This window comes from Xenopus tropicalis, chromosome 1 (genome assembly GCF_000004195.4).
Source record: "Xenopus tropicalis strain Nigerian chromosome 1, UCB_Xtro_10.0, whole genome shotgun sequence".
Lineage (NCBI taxonomy): Eukaryota > Metazoa > Chordata > Amphibia > Anura > Pipidae > Xenopus > Xenopus tropicalis.
In genome coordinates this window covers 132,581,702-132,598,700 of record NC_030677.2, presented here as the reverse complement: position 1 = coordinate 132,598,700, position 16,999 = coordinate 132,581,702, and the positions used below count along the sequence as shown (strand labels likewise).

Here is a 16,999-nt window from a genome sequence, read left to right as displayed (position 1 = left end):
GGAGTCGAGAAACCCACCTCAGGTGGCACCAGGCCACAAATTACCAGGGGTGGCAAAAAGCCGCTCCTGGTAAAATAAAGAGCAGAAACTCAAAATTTTGAAATTGGAATTTGCACTCTCTGCACTGGCGTTGTGCCCCTCAAACCTCTGCAACACATGGAAAACTGTTGGGTGCGAGGGGGTGGCGGCATGCAAAAGGCCATCACAGGGCAGCATTGACCCAAAAAATACCCCTGCTGGTCCAACTCAAAGAAAAAGCAGTGATTTTTTTTTTTTTAAATACATTATTCAAGGCAATGTAAAAGTTGCATCACAAAAACACGTTTTAACCTTTGCATTGTGTCTTGTATCTTTTTGCCAAAGCAGCAGGTACCAACCAGTTGGTTCTGTAGCACCACTAGAACAGAACATTATAAAGCAGTTGAAGGGAATGTAAGAAAAAAAAAAAAACTATCATACATGTTATTTCTGCCTTAATTCCTTAGCCATAAGGAAAATACATACATATTGGTCCCTTTAGCAAACAGGATACAATAGTCTTATTTCACCAGATAAATTACATCAGACTATCAGGATGATGCATTTGTTCAGTTATTTAAGCTTTACACATTTCACAAACTACAATTTTAGCAAAAGGAAAGCATTCCAGCTTTACTGTTACTTTAGCTTTTTAACTGCCTTTTTGTGCAAAGAGATGGGGAATACAAACAGACACCCCTGATTCATTACAAAAGAATGATAAAATTACAAACAATACTGTACAAACTATGAACAACATATTAGTAAGTGCCATTTTATTACAGCTGTCCATGATGGTGAAGCTTGAAATAATACTGCTTGAGTCCATTACTGGTGTGATTCCTGAAAGGATTTCATAAAGTCTGCAAGCTTCTGCACATCTTCCACAGTAACAGCATTGTACAGAGAAGCCCTTATGCCTCCCACAGACCTAAAGCAATAGAAGTTAAATCAAAATAAGTATGTTAATATAAATGTAGACAGAAGCCTATTCAATCAAAATTCGAATTTAGAAGTTTTCTTTTTTTATTTGCAAAAATTGTGAAAAGTGATTAGATGATGTTTTACATTTGTGTCTTTCACTTTTTTTGCACTCAATCTGAAAACATTCAAGTTCCCGAAACCAAAAATCAAATTCATAACAAATGAAAGATCAAGTTGCGGTAAAAATTGGAATAAACCGGCCCCCCTAATTTACTAGTATGTTGAATATGTGGCATATAAACAGCTTTTACACTATACTTCCACAAGGACAGCCACGCTACTCATGTGCCTTGCATTATGAGACTTTCCATGCATTTATATCACTATGGTGAAAGCAAACACTTGTAGATCCAACTATTTAAGATTAAAGGTAAACTACATGGGAGATTTTGGTTTCAGATCAAGACACATGCATCCTACAAGTCTAATGTTGCCTGGGTCAAAAGATAATGGAGTGATAGAATAGAATAATCTGATGTGTAAACTACACATTGCAGGCCCATCACAAGGGTACACTGCATCCGCATCTGAAAACAAAGTTGGATGGTGAGTTTTATTCCTGCATCTACATCTGACAATGTTAATTGTCGGTGATCACAATCCACTTTTATCAGATTTTGTAGGATTCCTCAAAATACTGTGCTGTTGTGTGACAAGTTGGTGGATTAGATGTAGTCTGACCAGAAAATCTAATCAAAATCTCCATGTAGTTTAACCTCAAGGAATTCAGCACTTAAATGTTATAGCAGCACACCATAAAATTTACTTTTAGGGGTATATTTATTATAGTGCGTAAGCCAACATCACCAGTGATGTTGCCCATAGCATCCAATCAGATCTTTACTTAGTTTTCTAACTTGTAGGTGACTGTTTTTTTTAACAGAAATTCTTTTTATTGGTTTTCCAGTATATAGGATTGGGATACAGAAGGAAAGAGGGGAGGGGAGGGGGGGGGGGGGGGGGATACAGCCATTGTTGAGTTTTCCATTTTATTATACAGAACATGTCAGATTATTCACATATATGCTTCAAGGTAAGTCATTTAAGTGAGCGTCTAGCCAGCCTCCCCAGATTCTATCGAATTTATTCGGTTGGCCTCTAGCTTCATATGTAAGCTTAATTAGCGGAAGCGTTTTATTGACCAAATCTACCCACGCAGTCTTCCGAGGGGGTAGAGGGGCCATCCAATGCATGATTAGCACTTTTTTGGCGTAATATAATAGTGATCTTATCAAAATTCTCGCATAGTTAGTTGGGACAAGGTCATCCACAAGACCTAATAGGCATATTTCTGGTTGCAGTAGGGGAGGGAGGGCCAATGTATCTATCATATATCTAGTAATTTTCACCCAATACCTGCTGATGATAGGACATGCCCATACCATATGCCAATATGACCCATCCACTCCTCCGCATCTTTTACAAATAGGGGCTGGTATTTGGCCCATGCGAAATAGTCTATTCGGGGTATAATAAGTTCTGAGTGTGAATTTGTGTTGGATCAATCTATCTCTGGTACAAATCAGGAATTTATATAGATTCTCAGTGATTTCTTCCCACTGGTCTGGCCTTAGGCTCGGTATATCACTTTGCCATTTAGTATAGGCTGATTGGAATGGAGCTGGGCCACTGGATATTATTTGTGTGTAGATATGGGAGATCATTTTGCTGGGGTCTTCCCTTCTTAATAATGAGAGTAATGGTGGTTCTTTGAGGGTCAGGTCTGTTGCCCCGAATTGGGCTCTAACTGTATGTCTCAGCTGCAAGTATCTATACATAGGCAGTTGCGGCAGTAGGTGACTGTTTAATTCTAATTACCGATTGGTCGCTATGCAATTTTATATTATATTTTTAGGTAACAAATTTTTAGGGGGCCATTACCTAAACAGGCAGATTTTTTTTTCCCAGATTCAGATTTCAGATTTGAATCTAAATGAGGACCTGAAATCAAAATAAATTGATAAAAATGTAACCCTTTCAGCTGAACAGTTTTTATATTTGGGTTAACAGGTTAGTGACTTGAACCAGACCGCAGTTTCAACTGCAGGCTAAAACAGTTTTGAACCAATAAATATATCATGGAAGACCTATTAGAAAGTAGTTTCGATTGTGTTTATTTATAACACACAATTAGGTTTCTTCTAGATTCATTGAGCTGTTAGTATTTGGGAGGGGGGGGTGTCAAGTTTTACCTGTGGCCTTTCAGAGACATCATCCCACGTTCTACAGCTTTGGCAAGAAACTGTTTTTCCAAATCACTGTCCCCATTGATATTTCCGATACGGAAAGGAATATTCATTTTGCTTCTACTCTTCTCTTCTACTGGACATCTGCAATTTAGAGGGGAAAAAAAAGAAGAGCTTGTTAGGTTAATATTCTAGTTTGTACCTGAAAAGATTTCACGAACACAAGGTGGTGGGGGGGGGAGATGAAGACCTAGACCTATAATTGAACATGAGGTGTTTAACCCACAAGTAGTGTTTCAATGTCTAAACAGGGTAGCCTGGAATGGCCATCTGAGATTCTGATTTAAATTTCACAGCAAACTCTGAGAGATATAATAAATATTTATTTAAGCTAAAACTCAAATGAATAAATACAAGTCATCTCCAATTAAGAAGAAACCAGAAAACACTACTTACACAAATAATCCATTGGATTCATCAATAATGCTGTAAATCATATTAGATTTAATGATGCTTAATTTCTCCATAGCTGCAGCACCTCCATTATTCTTAATCCACTCGAGCACCAGTCCCATTATATAGATGCTGAAACATAAGGATACATGTTAAAATGTGGTTATCAGTACAAGTTAAACAAATAAGAGTGGCACAGAGCAGTCTACTTTGACCAGCAAAAAAAAAAAAATCTAGCTAACACCAGCCAATTCCCAAAAGTGTGGTCATCTGTATGTGGCTGGGTGATTTTTTACACTCTCAATAGGAGTCCAAAGTGAGAACAGAATGCATCTGCAACAAACTAGAACTAGTGTCAAACACAATATATATCATATGTTGCCTGCTGCCACTGAGTCAGCCATGTAAACCTAGTAATAATGACTGATATCCCCTGTGTATTAATAGGGTTTACTAGAAAGACAGTAGTACACTCTGAGCTTTAGTAAAGAGTGCATGCATATTAAAGAACATAGCACACCATGCATATCTACCAGCCTGTCCCGTTTGGAGTCTATAAATAGGAGAATATATAGAGATGCACCATTCTTTAATAGCCCTTTAATATGTCAGTAGTCATATGATCAGACCTTTGCCCATTTCTGTTTAATTACAGCACATGCCAAACAGTTTCTCTTCAAGGTCCCTTAACAGATATGCTTTCTCTTCTGTTAAAAAGCAGATAAGCGGACGTACCTGAAACATGGAGGTGTATTGTACAAGGAACCATTTCCTGCTTGGATTTTATAATCCAGAACTGTTGGGCATTCTTTTAGAGAGTGACCCAGCAAATCCTCTCGCACAATGGCTACTGTCACCCCTGCACAGCCAACGTTTTTCTGAGCTCCAGCAAAAATTACACCAAACTACAGTAAAAGAAAAATATGAGAGTTAGCAACAGACATGTTGGTAAGTCACGTTAGCACGCCAGACCTAAACCAAGAGATTCCACACGTTCCTGTACAGAAATGTAAATAGGTAGAAAGCAGGCACACAACCCACAGAGACACTACTTTGATGTTGTTTGTTACATGATCCTCATGTTGCTGACACAGACGTCCCTTTATTAAGTGCCACTAATGGTGAGAACCCACTAGTCTTCCTAGGAAAAGTCTGTGTATAATAAAACCATTTTCCTCATCTTCTACTCCTTAAACATTGTGGCATAAACACATAGGAGGCAGGCACTAAAAAATGCACTGGTGTGAAGGTTTTCATGAAAGCAATCATTTAGGTTCTAGTCTAAAGCAGAAGAGTATGTAATTGCAAAGGTATGAGGGGAATGTTGAGAAAAGGTTATCAAAATAGCTTTGAAACAGCACTAACATGAGACATACTTGTGGCCAATATAGGAGATTTCTCATTTTGTAAAAAAAAAAAAAAAAAATATGTACTTTCAGAATTATTTATCATAAACATGTGTTCCAATTCCTCAAACTATGGGCCCAGTCCATTAGGAGGGTACAAAGCAGTGAAATTATTGCCCACAAATAGCAACATGCTTTTTAAAATCATATTAAAGGTCCTAGATAACGGCAAATGTTGCAAAGGATGTTCCCCATTCCTCATGTAACCTATTTCAGCTCAATAGCTGCCTTCCCGGACTAGTACCAGTAGAACATGGCTTACACTGTACTGTTTCACCCAGAATGGGCCTTTGCTAAATGGAAGAGGAAGGCAAGGGTGTTGTGAACAAAACAAGTGTTTATTGAACATCCACAGGTTTTACTCACAATACAACTTCTCAGAGGCCAGTGGTACAGGCAACACCACATACAGAGTGTAATACAGACTGACACTTCCCTGCAGACAGACTTTGCAGGAATCTCACTTCACCTCTGCCACACCCAATAGTGGATCACCTCAGGGAGTTCTCTATCCCAATTCCCTATCCACTGTGATCCCTACACTACAGGCAATATGCCCTGGGAGAGATACCTCCAAAACTGTCTTTCCTATGTAGGAGCTCAGAACTGCTCATTCTAGCACAACCCTAACTGCCTTACACTCCTAGAGTGCACTATAAACGGAGCTACACCTGCCACTATCTAATTCCTCATTCACGGGGCCCTGTTCCCCGACTATAATTAGGCCCATGCCCACAGCAGCCATCCATCCTGTTCCTCAGGTGAAAGCAAAGAGTAAGGTGCCACTCCTTTTCCAGCACTATATCAAAGTGAGGCATGATGTGGTCACCATCCCTGCTAGCCAATAGCACACATATGTAGGATGAACTTACTTAGATACATTCCCTTCCACCCAGCAACTAAGGAAACTGAACCTGCATGGATTTAAAGCCATAGTGGCCATTATTGCTTTTATTGGCACCACCAGGAACCTTTTTCATACTTGTGTTGCTCCCCAACACTTTTTCCATTTGAATGTGGCTCACGGGAATAAGGTTGGGGATCCCTGCTCTATAGGGACAGGCTACAACAAGAAATTCCTTTGCTCTATAGGGATAGACTGAACTGATTAAAAAAAAAAAAAAATTGCACACACACATGCAACTTATTTATAAAGTGCTACTTGTGCATGCAGCACTGTACAGTTTAATATTTTACTTATCTTCTGTGAGAATACTGTACCTTAGAAACATCAACTGGTTTAGAAAGGAAATTTGAGGACATGTCACAGACTAGAACTGTTCCCTTAACCTCAGGAACAAACTGGAATTCCACTCCATGAACAGTTTCATTTGCACAGTAATATACGTATGAAGCTTCTGGGTTAAGATTCCAGCTGCATGGATCTGGAATCCCTGAAAGCAAGATATAAAAAGTGCTTTAAAAAAAAAAAAATTCTTACACCAAACCCCCAAACAGAATTTTCACAAAATCATAAATCTTTGCCTTGGGTCTGGTTATGTTGTGGTGTTTCTAAAATGGAAGCTAAAAGCTGTATAAGAATTTTTTCTTATTTAAGAGTAAGACAAGGGTATGAACACATCCAAGTGCACATTTACAAGACAGTCTGTGGATCAGATTTTGTTGGTTCTATGAAAAGCAAAGCATTCTGTTATCTGAAGATCATATTCAAATTGATCATTACTAACTGAATTTATGCAGGGGTAAAATATTGGAAGAGATCCCATTTACAAAATAAATTGTTCAGTGATATTTTAAGAGGTTATGCCGGTGCTCATGCATAAAATGCTAATGTGCTAAATGTTTGTTGTAGAATTTGTCAGTGGCATTGTACAACTACTGCGTTGGCAGTGATTTGTATTCACTGCAAACACAGGAACATGGAAATACTTGGTTACCTGTGTAACTTCCAAGCTTTGGATGAACAATGTTTACTTTTCCATATTTCTCTGCCTCTTTCGCTGCCTTTGCAGACCAAGCTCCAGTAACCACATAATCCGCACATTTGGCATCCTTTAAACCAATAAGATTAAGGGGAACTGCACTAAATTGTCCACTTCCACCTCCTTGAAGAAAAAGCACCTTGTAGGTATCTGGAATATCCCTGCCAAAGATTAAACACAGGTTAGCAAAGTCACTGGATATGAAATGATTGATATATTTGAAACATATGGTGCATTGTTTAAGGTGTTTTTGGCGAACATGTAAGTCGCCGGTGCGATGGCACACACGGCGGCGCGATTTCGGCAAATCGCCTGTGCAGCGTGTAGCATCCCACCGGCGACTTACATGTTCGCGGGCGACTAATCTCCCTGTGTGCCAGAGCCCTAACTCCCTAGAACTTGTCATTAGACGAGTATCCATCAAGTGTGCATAATTAACTCATAGGCCGTACATTTCCTATTTAAGGCATTTACATATATCATTCCAGCTCATCCTGAGAGGACCACAGCAATTAGAAATATATATCTTTATTTTTATATCTACCAGGAGGCCAGCAAATGCTACTTGTTTGTGAACCAGAACCAGCAGTGCAGAGAAAAGGACAGATACAGGTTTCAATAGTAATTCAGTTTACCAAACATTTATGTGAATGTGTTTATGTGAAATTCCAATATACATAAACTTAGACTTACATTTTGTTAATTATGCACATTTTTGGTTGGATATCCCACTTTTAGTTTTAAAAATATATAGTTTTTTCCCTGTCATGTTTCCCAGTAGAAGCTCAGTACGCCAGAGGAATGGCTTTCGGAATAGTTACAATTTAATATGTTAGCTGATACAGTGAGAACAGCTCCAGTCCTCACTTGGCATTATCAACATCTGTAACACAGCAACTATCACATCTGATATATAAATTACTGATGTATCAGATTTTAAGACTAGAAATTTCTGTAGTTCACAGATGTCATGCGAGACACAACTTCTTCCCTGACAGCAGGATGAATACTTACAACAATTCACGCAAGCAAACTTCTGTGGTGTTCATAATCTTTGTAAAATCAGATGATCGATGGCTCATTTCTGTATTGAAATTAAAAATACAATTAAAATAAGTGTATATCCTGGGGATTAGCAAATTTAATAATTAAATATTGTTTTAACCTAGAACACTGATGCCAAGTCCTCTGTAGTCAATCAGTTCTTTCTGTGCTTCAAGCAGAACCTACAAATAAAAGAGAATGAATAAATTATGTTGTGCTTGAATTTAACAAAATTATACATTACTTTGAAACATGATTCACATGGGGTTGCATGAACAGATCTTGAGTCTTTTTTATTGGATACTTTAACACCCATTTTTAGTCCATTTAAAAATGTTCTTAATTTTATGGCATATGAATAATTGTCAGTGGGTGGCACAAAGGCGTATTTATTTTAGTGTGTAAGCTAACATCACCTGTTGCCCATAGTGACCAATCAGCAATTAGATTTCAACAGTCACCTAAAAGTAAGTAACCAATTAGATCTTTGCATTTGTTTTTTTTATCACCAGTAATGTTGGCTTACCCACTAATATATATATATATATATATATATATATATATATATATATATATATTATATAATGTTCCCAATACATTATTTGTAACCAACTGCTGGTTAAGTTGAAACTGGGTAAATACATACAAGAGATTTGAAAACAAAACCCTACATTATGCATGCCTCATTTCTGCTAGCATAAACAGAACTGTTTTTCTGCTCCATAAAGCATCTAATGAACCCAAAGCAAATTCAGAAGATGTACAGTTTGGAACCTTAGCTGACAACACAGAAACATTGTTAAATGTGTGAGCTGTTGCCAAGGCAGTCACACCCCATTCCAGCAGCTCCTGGGATTGGTAAGAGTTGGGGGCTGATGCAATTCCTAGAAGCACTGAAACCCTGGCTTTAGCTCCACCAACATTCTTTGCTTCACTGATCTCAAACACAAGCCACTTTTGGAAAGAAAGCTTTCCCCCCCCCCCCCCCCCATTTGTCATTTGCATGCCAACATTCATTTAGGATTTCCCATCTACTATTTGCTCAGTGGCTTTTATTGTGCCATGGTTACCAAGTACAGGATATCACTCTGCTTTAATGCTAGAATGAAAACTAGACCTTCATACAGTAATGTTGCCAAGACTCTACAAAAAATAAAATAGTTTATACATGCATTCTTTAAAAGCTGTTGGAGCATAGCACTAAATCAGTACTTGCAACTACTGAACTATGTGTGTGCAAAAAAATGTACCAGGTCTCCAGTTTGTTGTGTGCATGTCCACAGCTTAAAGAGAATATTGCTTTACAGCTTTGAGGATTCTTAATACAGTATAGAGATTCCTGTCACAGCTGTTAGAAAACAAACAAGGGGGGGGCTGATCTGCTGAGACCAGTCAACTTTTTTGTGATTTCATTTTTAGGTTACCTGATCACTTCATAATTGAGGACTAATAAATGCATGATGCAGGGCTGCACTGAAATAATTTAAATTATACTGTGCAGCCCTTCTAGCTGGCCTCTGAATCTTTAGGTGATCAGGTAACTTACTGCTGACTGGTTGCAGTGTGCAACTGCATTTGTACTATTCAGCACCCATATTCCTCAATTATCCATACATTGTACATTGTATTTGTATTTTGTATATTTTTATTTATAAAGCGCTACTTATGTACACAGTGCTGTACAGTAGAATACATTAATACAAACAGGTGTTAATAAGATAATAGATAAATACAAAGTTTAGCAATAAATACAAATAAATACAAGATACAGTAACAGTTGCAATAAGTTAAGAGTTAAAGACACAAGAGGATGGAGGTCCCTGCCCCGTAGAGCTTACAATCTATATGATAAGAATGCTTTCTAGTTCCCTCTAAATGTAACAGCAAATTAAAGAGTCAATCCCCCTGCATGTGTTGGAGCTCTTTACACAAGAATCCATGTGGCTCAACTGGAACAGATGCACTGGCAGGAATGACATATTACCTACAGACCTGCAGCTGAAGTGCCTTGAGAGTTGCACCTTTGGAGGGGAAACTACAGACCTAAATGTGGCAATCCTGACAGTAGCATATGACTGCCATGGTGTATAACTCTGGCTTCTCAGCAAGCTGCCTTTGGAGACTATTGCAGGAGTTATTCAAATCACTGCAGACTCATACAGCACATACAAAGCATTAGGCAGACAGGTCAGCACATTTACTTTATTCTAAATAGGTATGCCACTGGCCTTGTATCACCATTTAGGGATCAATTAGTTCACTGTAAAGGGTCAGCAAAAAATACAGTCAAATTTACTGTGTCTCAGTTAAAATACAACGACAAGGGGCCTGGAAAATGTCTCAAAGTACTCTATTATTTCATAATTTCACCCAGGTCTGTAAGAGCAAGGCTCATGGATAAGCACTAAATATATATGCAGTTACCCTGAGTTGCAGAACCCATGCGGCATGCAGAGATGTTATATAGAGGCCCCCTATTAAAGAGACTGCACTTACCGATGGCGGGAGCTTGGCAGGTCCAGCACCGAAATTCAGTACATCCCTAGTGATGTCCATGGCTATAACAGAGCGTAGGTCTCAGAGGCAGAACGCTAAACACCAATGCAGCGTAACCTGCACAGATTTCTCCTCCAAACCTTCATCCCAAGCTCCAAATAAACAGCGGCGGCGCTCTCGCCATTGGACGGCTTCACATGGTGATTCGCAGTCCCGCTCTCTGATTGGCTGGGCTCCGAAGCTTTGCTCTCTGATTGGCTGCCTGGGCACGAGCTCGACGCGTGATTCCCGCAGCCTAGATGCAAGGCTAGCTTGGGATTGCACCATCCAGCAACAATGGCACATGTGGAAGGGGCGGAGACCTTCTCCCCACAGAATTGTGAGGGACAGCGCTCTGCTCTATAAAGTTCCATATGAACCTCGTTGGGGCTGAGCACCAGTACGGTGTAACGTGTCATGTGTTCTTCTTTCATGGTGTTTTAACTGCAAATTAGGAACTTGTGAACAAGTGTTAACAGAGTGCAATTTAGCGTCGCATTTATGAAGTTACTTTGTTATAATTGTAACCCCCTTTTTGGCTTTAAATACAAGACAATGCCAGCTAACTAGGCTACAGAACAGGAGTCCCCAACCTTTCTTTCTCCTGAGCTACAGTCTAATGTAAAAAGACTTGGAGTGCAACACAAGCTTCATAAAAGTTCATGTAGGTGCCAAATAAGGGCTAAGATTGGCTATTATGCAGCCTCTATGCACACTATCAGCTTACAGGGGCTTTATTTAGTAGTAAATCTTGTTTTTATTTAACCAAAACTTGCCCCCAAGTCAGGAATTCAAAAATAACTCCCTGGTTTGGGGGCACTAAGAGCAACATCCAAGGGGTTGGTGAGCAACATGTTGCCCCCGAGCCACTGGTTGGGGATCACTGCTATAGAGAATGTGGTACACTGGACTCACACAGGATGGGCTTTCGCTACATGGAAAGATCAAGGGAAATGTAGTGAAACTACAACTCACTTTGCTATGTGCAAAGTAATTAAATCAATGGATGGTGGGAGGTTCTTGCAGCCAGGATTGGTCATAGAAATGGCGGGCCCCTATTGTAACCATTTTGGTAGGGCCGCCTACACAAGGGGGCACATTTACCCACATTTACCCACGAACGGGCCGAATGCGTCTGATTGCGTTTTTTTCGTAATGATCGGTATTTGCCGATTTTTCAGAAAATTATCGCGACTTTTTCGTTTCCATTCCGAATGTTGCGCAAAATCTGGCGATTTTTTTTCGTAGTGTTAAAAAGTCGCGCCTTTTTCGCAGCTTTCTCGCCGAGTACGAAACATTCGGATTCATTCAAGCTTCAGTATGGTGACTTTTCTTGGGCCAGGTTGGAGCTGCAGGGTGCCATTGAGTCATGAGTCATGCTAAGTCTGAAAGTTCAATACGAAAAAGTCGCGACAAGATACGAGCGAATCGTAATGGCTACGAAAAACTCGCGTTTTTTCGCGCAAGTCGTAATGGCTACGAAAAACTCGCGTTTTTTTGCGCAAATCGTATTGGTAACAAAAAAGTCACAACAATTTCCGAAAAGTCGTAAAGGCGCCGAAAAAATCGCAAAAAATACGAAAAAGTCGCAAAATGTTCGTTTTCCAATCGGAATTTTTCCAATTCGGATTCGAATTCGTGTCTTAGTAAATCAGCCCCAAGGTGTTGCCAGCTGGCACAGGATTCCAGGGCTGGGTGGGCAAATAGTGCCTGCCTCTTACTCTCTCCATGTGACTGATGATGTAACCCTGCCTTATCGCCTCTCTTTCTCTTGTTCCATTGGCCCCAACATTTCATGGAACTATATGGCCCCCAAGCACTGGGCAGAGACATACCAAACATACTATATACAGTGTGAGACAGTGATTATTGGCTCCTAAAGCACACTCTAAACAGTGAAAGACAGTGTGAACGCTGGGATAGCAGTATGAATGCAGTGCCCACTTTGTGTTTAATGTCTCAGAACACATAGCTGCATTATCAGGCAAACATTGTTGGGGGTAGGCATTATGTGCTTATCCCCGCTGGTGTGGGGCCCTATGATGCCAAATAGTTCCAATTGGCCTTATGCCAGCCCTGGGTGGGGGCATGGCCATTTGTGGCTGCAACACCAAGGAAACTCACCAAATCCCAATCTGATCCCCTGTTTTTTTTCTGTGTGTATTTAATTTCCCATAAAGTCTCCTATATTCTGGTACTTCCCACTGAAGAGCAGCTCTGTTCTTGTTTGGCTGTCCTGCTTCAAAACTATTTAGCAATATGTCTGGCAATATGCACATTCTAAAACCAGAAAATGTAGGTGATATAATGGTGGCCGGCCAGCCTTCTATGGAAGCTCTCTTATATAAGCCACATAGGGCTTTATTTATTTCCAGCTTGGCTAGCAACACAAGTAACTGCTTTCAGGTCAAATGGTTTTCAAACAGATGTTTTGCCTATTATTGTGCTTTATATAGAGCAGCACATTTTGTGGATTTATACTCTCTACTTATTAACTCTAATATTAACCCTATGGGTCCCTACATAATCATATTGTTATTCATGAACAATAGAACTAATAACAGGAACTCGTTCCAGTCCAATAAAAGAAAGTGCATGCATTACTTATTACAGTCTTCCAGCTTTTTTCACCAAAAATACTGATGGCATGGCAGTTAGGGGTCTAGGAATGGGACATTACCGACAAATGCTAAAGCTTCCAGCGTTCCACATGCCCTCTGTATCAGAAATTAGAAATAAGGCACAGATTTATAGCACAGACTCAGACTCCCTATCTACAGATTGTCAGTCTAGGCCTGTGTTGCAGGTGTCTATGTTGTACATTACTTCCCTCAGTGTCCCTTTGCAACATTTTATGCATGTCTAATGCCCCCACAATTTCATTGCTGAGTAATTGTAATTCCTTGTTATTAAAGTGTCCTTTGGAGTTGCCACTCTGCAACTCAGGAAAATACATAGCAATATCCTGTCTTATTGGCGTTAAAACTGCCTGTATTATATCCAGGCACATTGCTAAAATAAGCCACTGAATTGTTACAGAAAGCGCAAATAAATGAATCTATATTGATGAATATATCAATTTATTTAAACAATCTAGAAAACTATAGACAGCCATTGCTCATAATATGTTGTAATTCAATCACCTTTAACCTACTTTTGTTTCCTGTTAAAAACTATTCTTACATACTGTAAATTTCATAGCACACATAGCCAGTTATTCTACATTAATTTGTCAAGCCTGCCTGAAACTGCATACTAAGTATCATTTTAAAGAGGAACTCTTTTTTTTGAAATGTAAACACAATTGCAAGCAACTTTGCAGTATACATCAGTTAAAAAATATACATTCATGATTTTTAATGTAATAATATGGTTTGGAACAGTTACCTAAGCCTGGACCCCTTTTCTACTGCTGATCTGGCTGACTATTTTGAGACTAGAAAAAAATTATAACAGTAGTCAACTGTCCACCACTTGCCATCAGTCTGCATCTTCCAAATCCCACTAATCCCTGCACAGAGTATATGAGTAAGGAATGGAACATCACAGTGCAATGCATTGTGGGTTATGCAGTTCACATGCTGAGTGTGAACTGTGGATAATTTGTAACATTAGTGTTTTAGTCCCTCCTCCCCTGCCAGGATTTCAAATGATGCAGAAAGAGAACTTTTTTGTAGCTGGATTTCCCCATTTTAAAATGGTATTCATTCATACTTTTTAAAGGAACATATTACGCGGATGAAGGTGTCTGTTTTGGGTGGGACTTTTTAACAAATTTTGTTTCTAAAGAGAGAGTTCCCTTTTAAATAATCAGTTTTTCATTTTCAAAGGAAATTTTTGTTCCCTTCTGTAAAAAAAGGCTATCAAGATAATTAATATACCAAGACTTTTAGTACTAAAACTGTTAGTACCGTTACAGAAAAGTTACAGTATAACAAGTAAAAACAGCTTATCTGTTGAAGCTGTCAGGCTCTAATGGTTATAGAACTTCTCATGTATAAAAACTTTAAGGGTTCATTCACATTTATAAAAGGTAATGTGTTGATATAGAACACTGCAAATACTGATTAATTTATTATCAATTTATTAATGCTTTTTATTCTTAAAAAATAAACTGATCAACTGATTGATTTTTGTACAGAACCCTCAGAAAGGTTAAAAGGTTCTTTTGTATCCTTACATGCTTTGAAGTATGGGCAATAACTTTACAAGATATGAATCACAGCGGATCCTTACTTCTTATCTAAAGAACATTCAGTATAGGGACAGGGGAGCGCTATGCCCTGAGTTTGCACCATGCACTAAACTTGATGAACTTTTAATGGCATGCACTTTTAAGCATTTATGGATTAATGGATGATTAATTGTTGAACACTACTGTCAGCAGAGGTTATCTGCAGAGAGTAAAGTCATTGTCAATGTAATTGTGTGAACTTGCTTTGTAAGGCTATCATTTATGTACTTGTGTGTTTACTAATAGACAATACTTTTATTGGTATCCAGATTTCTTAATTCGAGATTTTGCATTTTCCTCGATTCCTACAGATAATTCTGAAAAGTGTTCAGCCATCACTAAAACTTATCCACCACAGCACAAAAATGAGTGGAGAAAAATATATTTACTTAGACTACTTCAACTCACTGCTCTGTGGGCTTCCTCTGTCTAAACTGACCCCACTCCAATCCACCATGAACAGTGCTGTCAGACTCATACACCTATCCTCCCGCTCCACAAGTGCCGTCCCTTTCTGCCAATCCTTACACTGGCTACCTGTCACATACAGGATTCAGTTCAAGATTCTTGTACTCACCTTCAAAGCACTCACCCTGTGCCGCACCACTCTATTTAACCACCCTAATCCCCAAGTACACCCCCAGACGTAACCTTCGCTCTACACGTGACCCCTTCTCTCCTCCTCACTCATCACCTCCTCTCACTCTCACATCCAGGACTTCTCACACGCTTACCAATCCTCTGGAGTGCTCTTCCCAGTCCCATTAGCCACTGCCAGACTCTCCAAGCCTTTAAACAGTCTCTTAAATCTCACCTTTTCACTCAAGCCTATAACCTAAACCCTCAGAAATGTGATTACCCACTGAGCATTAGGTAATCTTCCCTCAAACATTCAATAACCACTGGTTTTCACCTCTCACTCCACAATTACTGTCACTTTACACACCTACATGAACTCTAACGCCATGCTAATTATCCTGACCTTATGTCTCAGCCCTCCCTTTTAGAATGTAAGCTCATGTGAGCAGGGCCCTCCCCCTAGTGTCTCCGATCCTTATCTAAATGTAACTGCAAACCATTTTTTTAAATTGTTTATATTTACATGTTAACTGTTCTGTCTTTTGTACCCGTCTATTCTGTAAAGGGCTGATGGCGCTATATAAATAATAATAATACAGCTGGTGTCATTTGTAATGCCCTCTTTTGGTGTCCAAGGGTAGTCACTGGGTTTTAAGAGGGCAACCTGAGTTAAAGGGCATCTAAAGCCTCTCTTTTATCCCCAAACATTTGATCATTGCATCATTGCAGAACTTTGAGCAATGACCTAAACACATCAATAAACTCATGTATTTAGCAGATAAAATATGTGATTTTTACAGCAGAAATCGGTTAGCTAATTTAATTTCAAATAACAGTTGCTGTTGTATAGACAACAAAAGGTCCTCTGTCCCCACCCATTATCAATATATATATATATATATATATATATATATATATATATATATATATAGGACATTAACACATTCTGTGCATTAAGCTACCAAGATATGCCCTCCCCTTTAAGCAAAACAGGGATTGTTTAACCATATATTGCAATATACTTCAAGCTGGCATCCCCTCTGGCCAGTCCTACACTACTTATCGGATTCATTAAGAATTCTACTACTTCAATATACATTTAACAAAGAGGTTTTACCTGCAACATGCTTGCTTTCAAGGTTAAACTCCCTTGGGATCACCTGACTGTAGCTGGAAAGGGTGGGAGCTGCAACATGAAGTTGGCCACTGCTCCTATACAGACTATAGTAAATAAAGGGGAAGTTGTGCTCACCACTAAATTTTAAACCATTAGGTTGTGTCAGTGACTGTTCCTATGGGATCTACTGAGAAATTTTCATGGATACAGAGGTTCGCTGCTAAGTTCTGTGGTGACCACAGGCTAGTAAGGAAACAAAAAACATAAGGGGTTATCTACTATTCTCCCAAGCAGAACAGTAAAAGCACAACGTGACAGATACAAGTGCATGCCCCTTTGGCTGCCAGGCGAAAAAGCATTACTACTTTGTCCAGCTCTGAAGACATCACTTGCATTGCCACCTTCTGTTTGTAAGAGTTCATACAACTAGACACTCATAAGGTGAAATTAGTTTTCCAGTTTAGGAGGGGTCATTAGAACAGATGCATTTATAAAAAAGC

At 39.2% G+C, this 16,999-nt stretch overlaps 1 protein-coding gene across 1 annotated transcript; it reads right to left on the bottom strand.

The window, feature by feature from the left end:
* Positions 1-264: 264 nt before the first annotated feature.
* psat1 (phosphoserine aminotransferase 1) lies at positions 265-10,630 on the bottom strand. Its single transcript, NM_001016582.2, is given in 9 exon segments — positions 265-949; positions 3,195-3,332; positions 3,645-3,773; positions 4,377-4,546; positions 6,269-6,441; positions 6,946-7,151; positions 8,005-8,074; positions 8,156-8,216; positions 10,531-10,630. Coding segments are annotated over 9 exon segments (1,110 nt in total). The 5' UTR covers positions 10,591-10,630; the 3' UTR covers positions 265-846.
* Between the last annotated feature and the right edge of the window lie 6,369 nt (positions 10,631-16,999).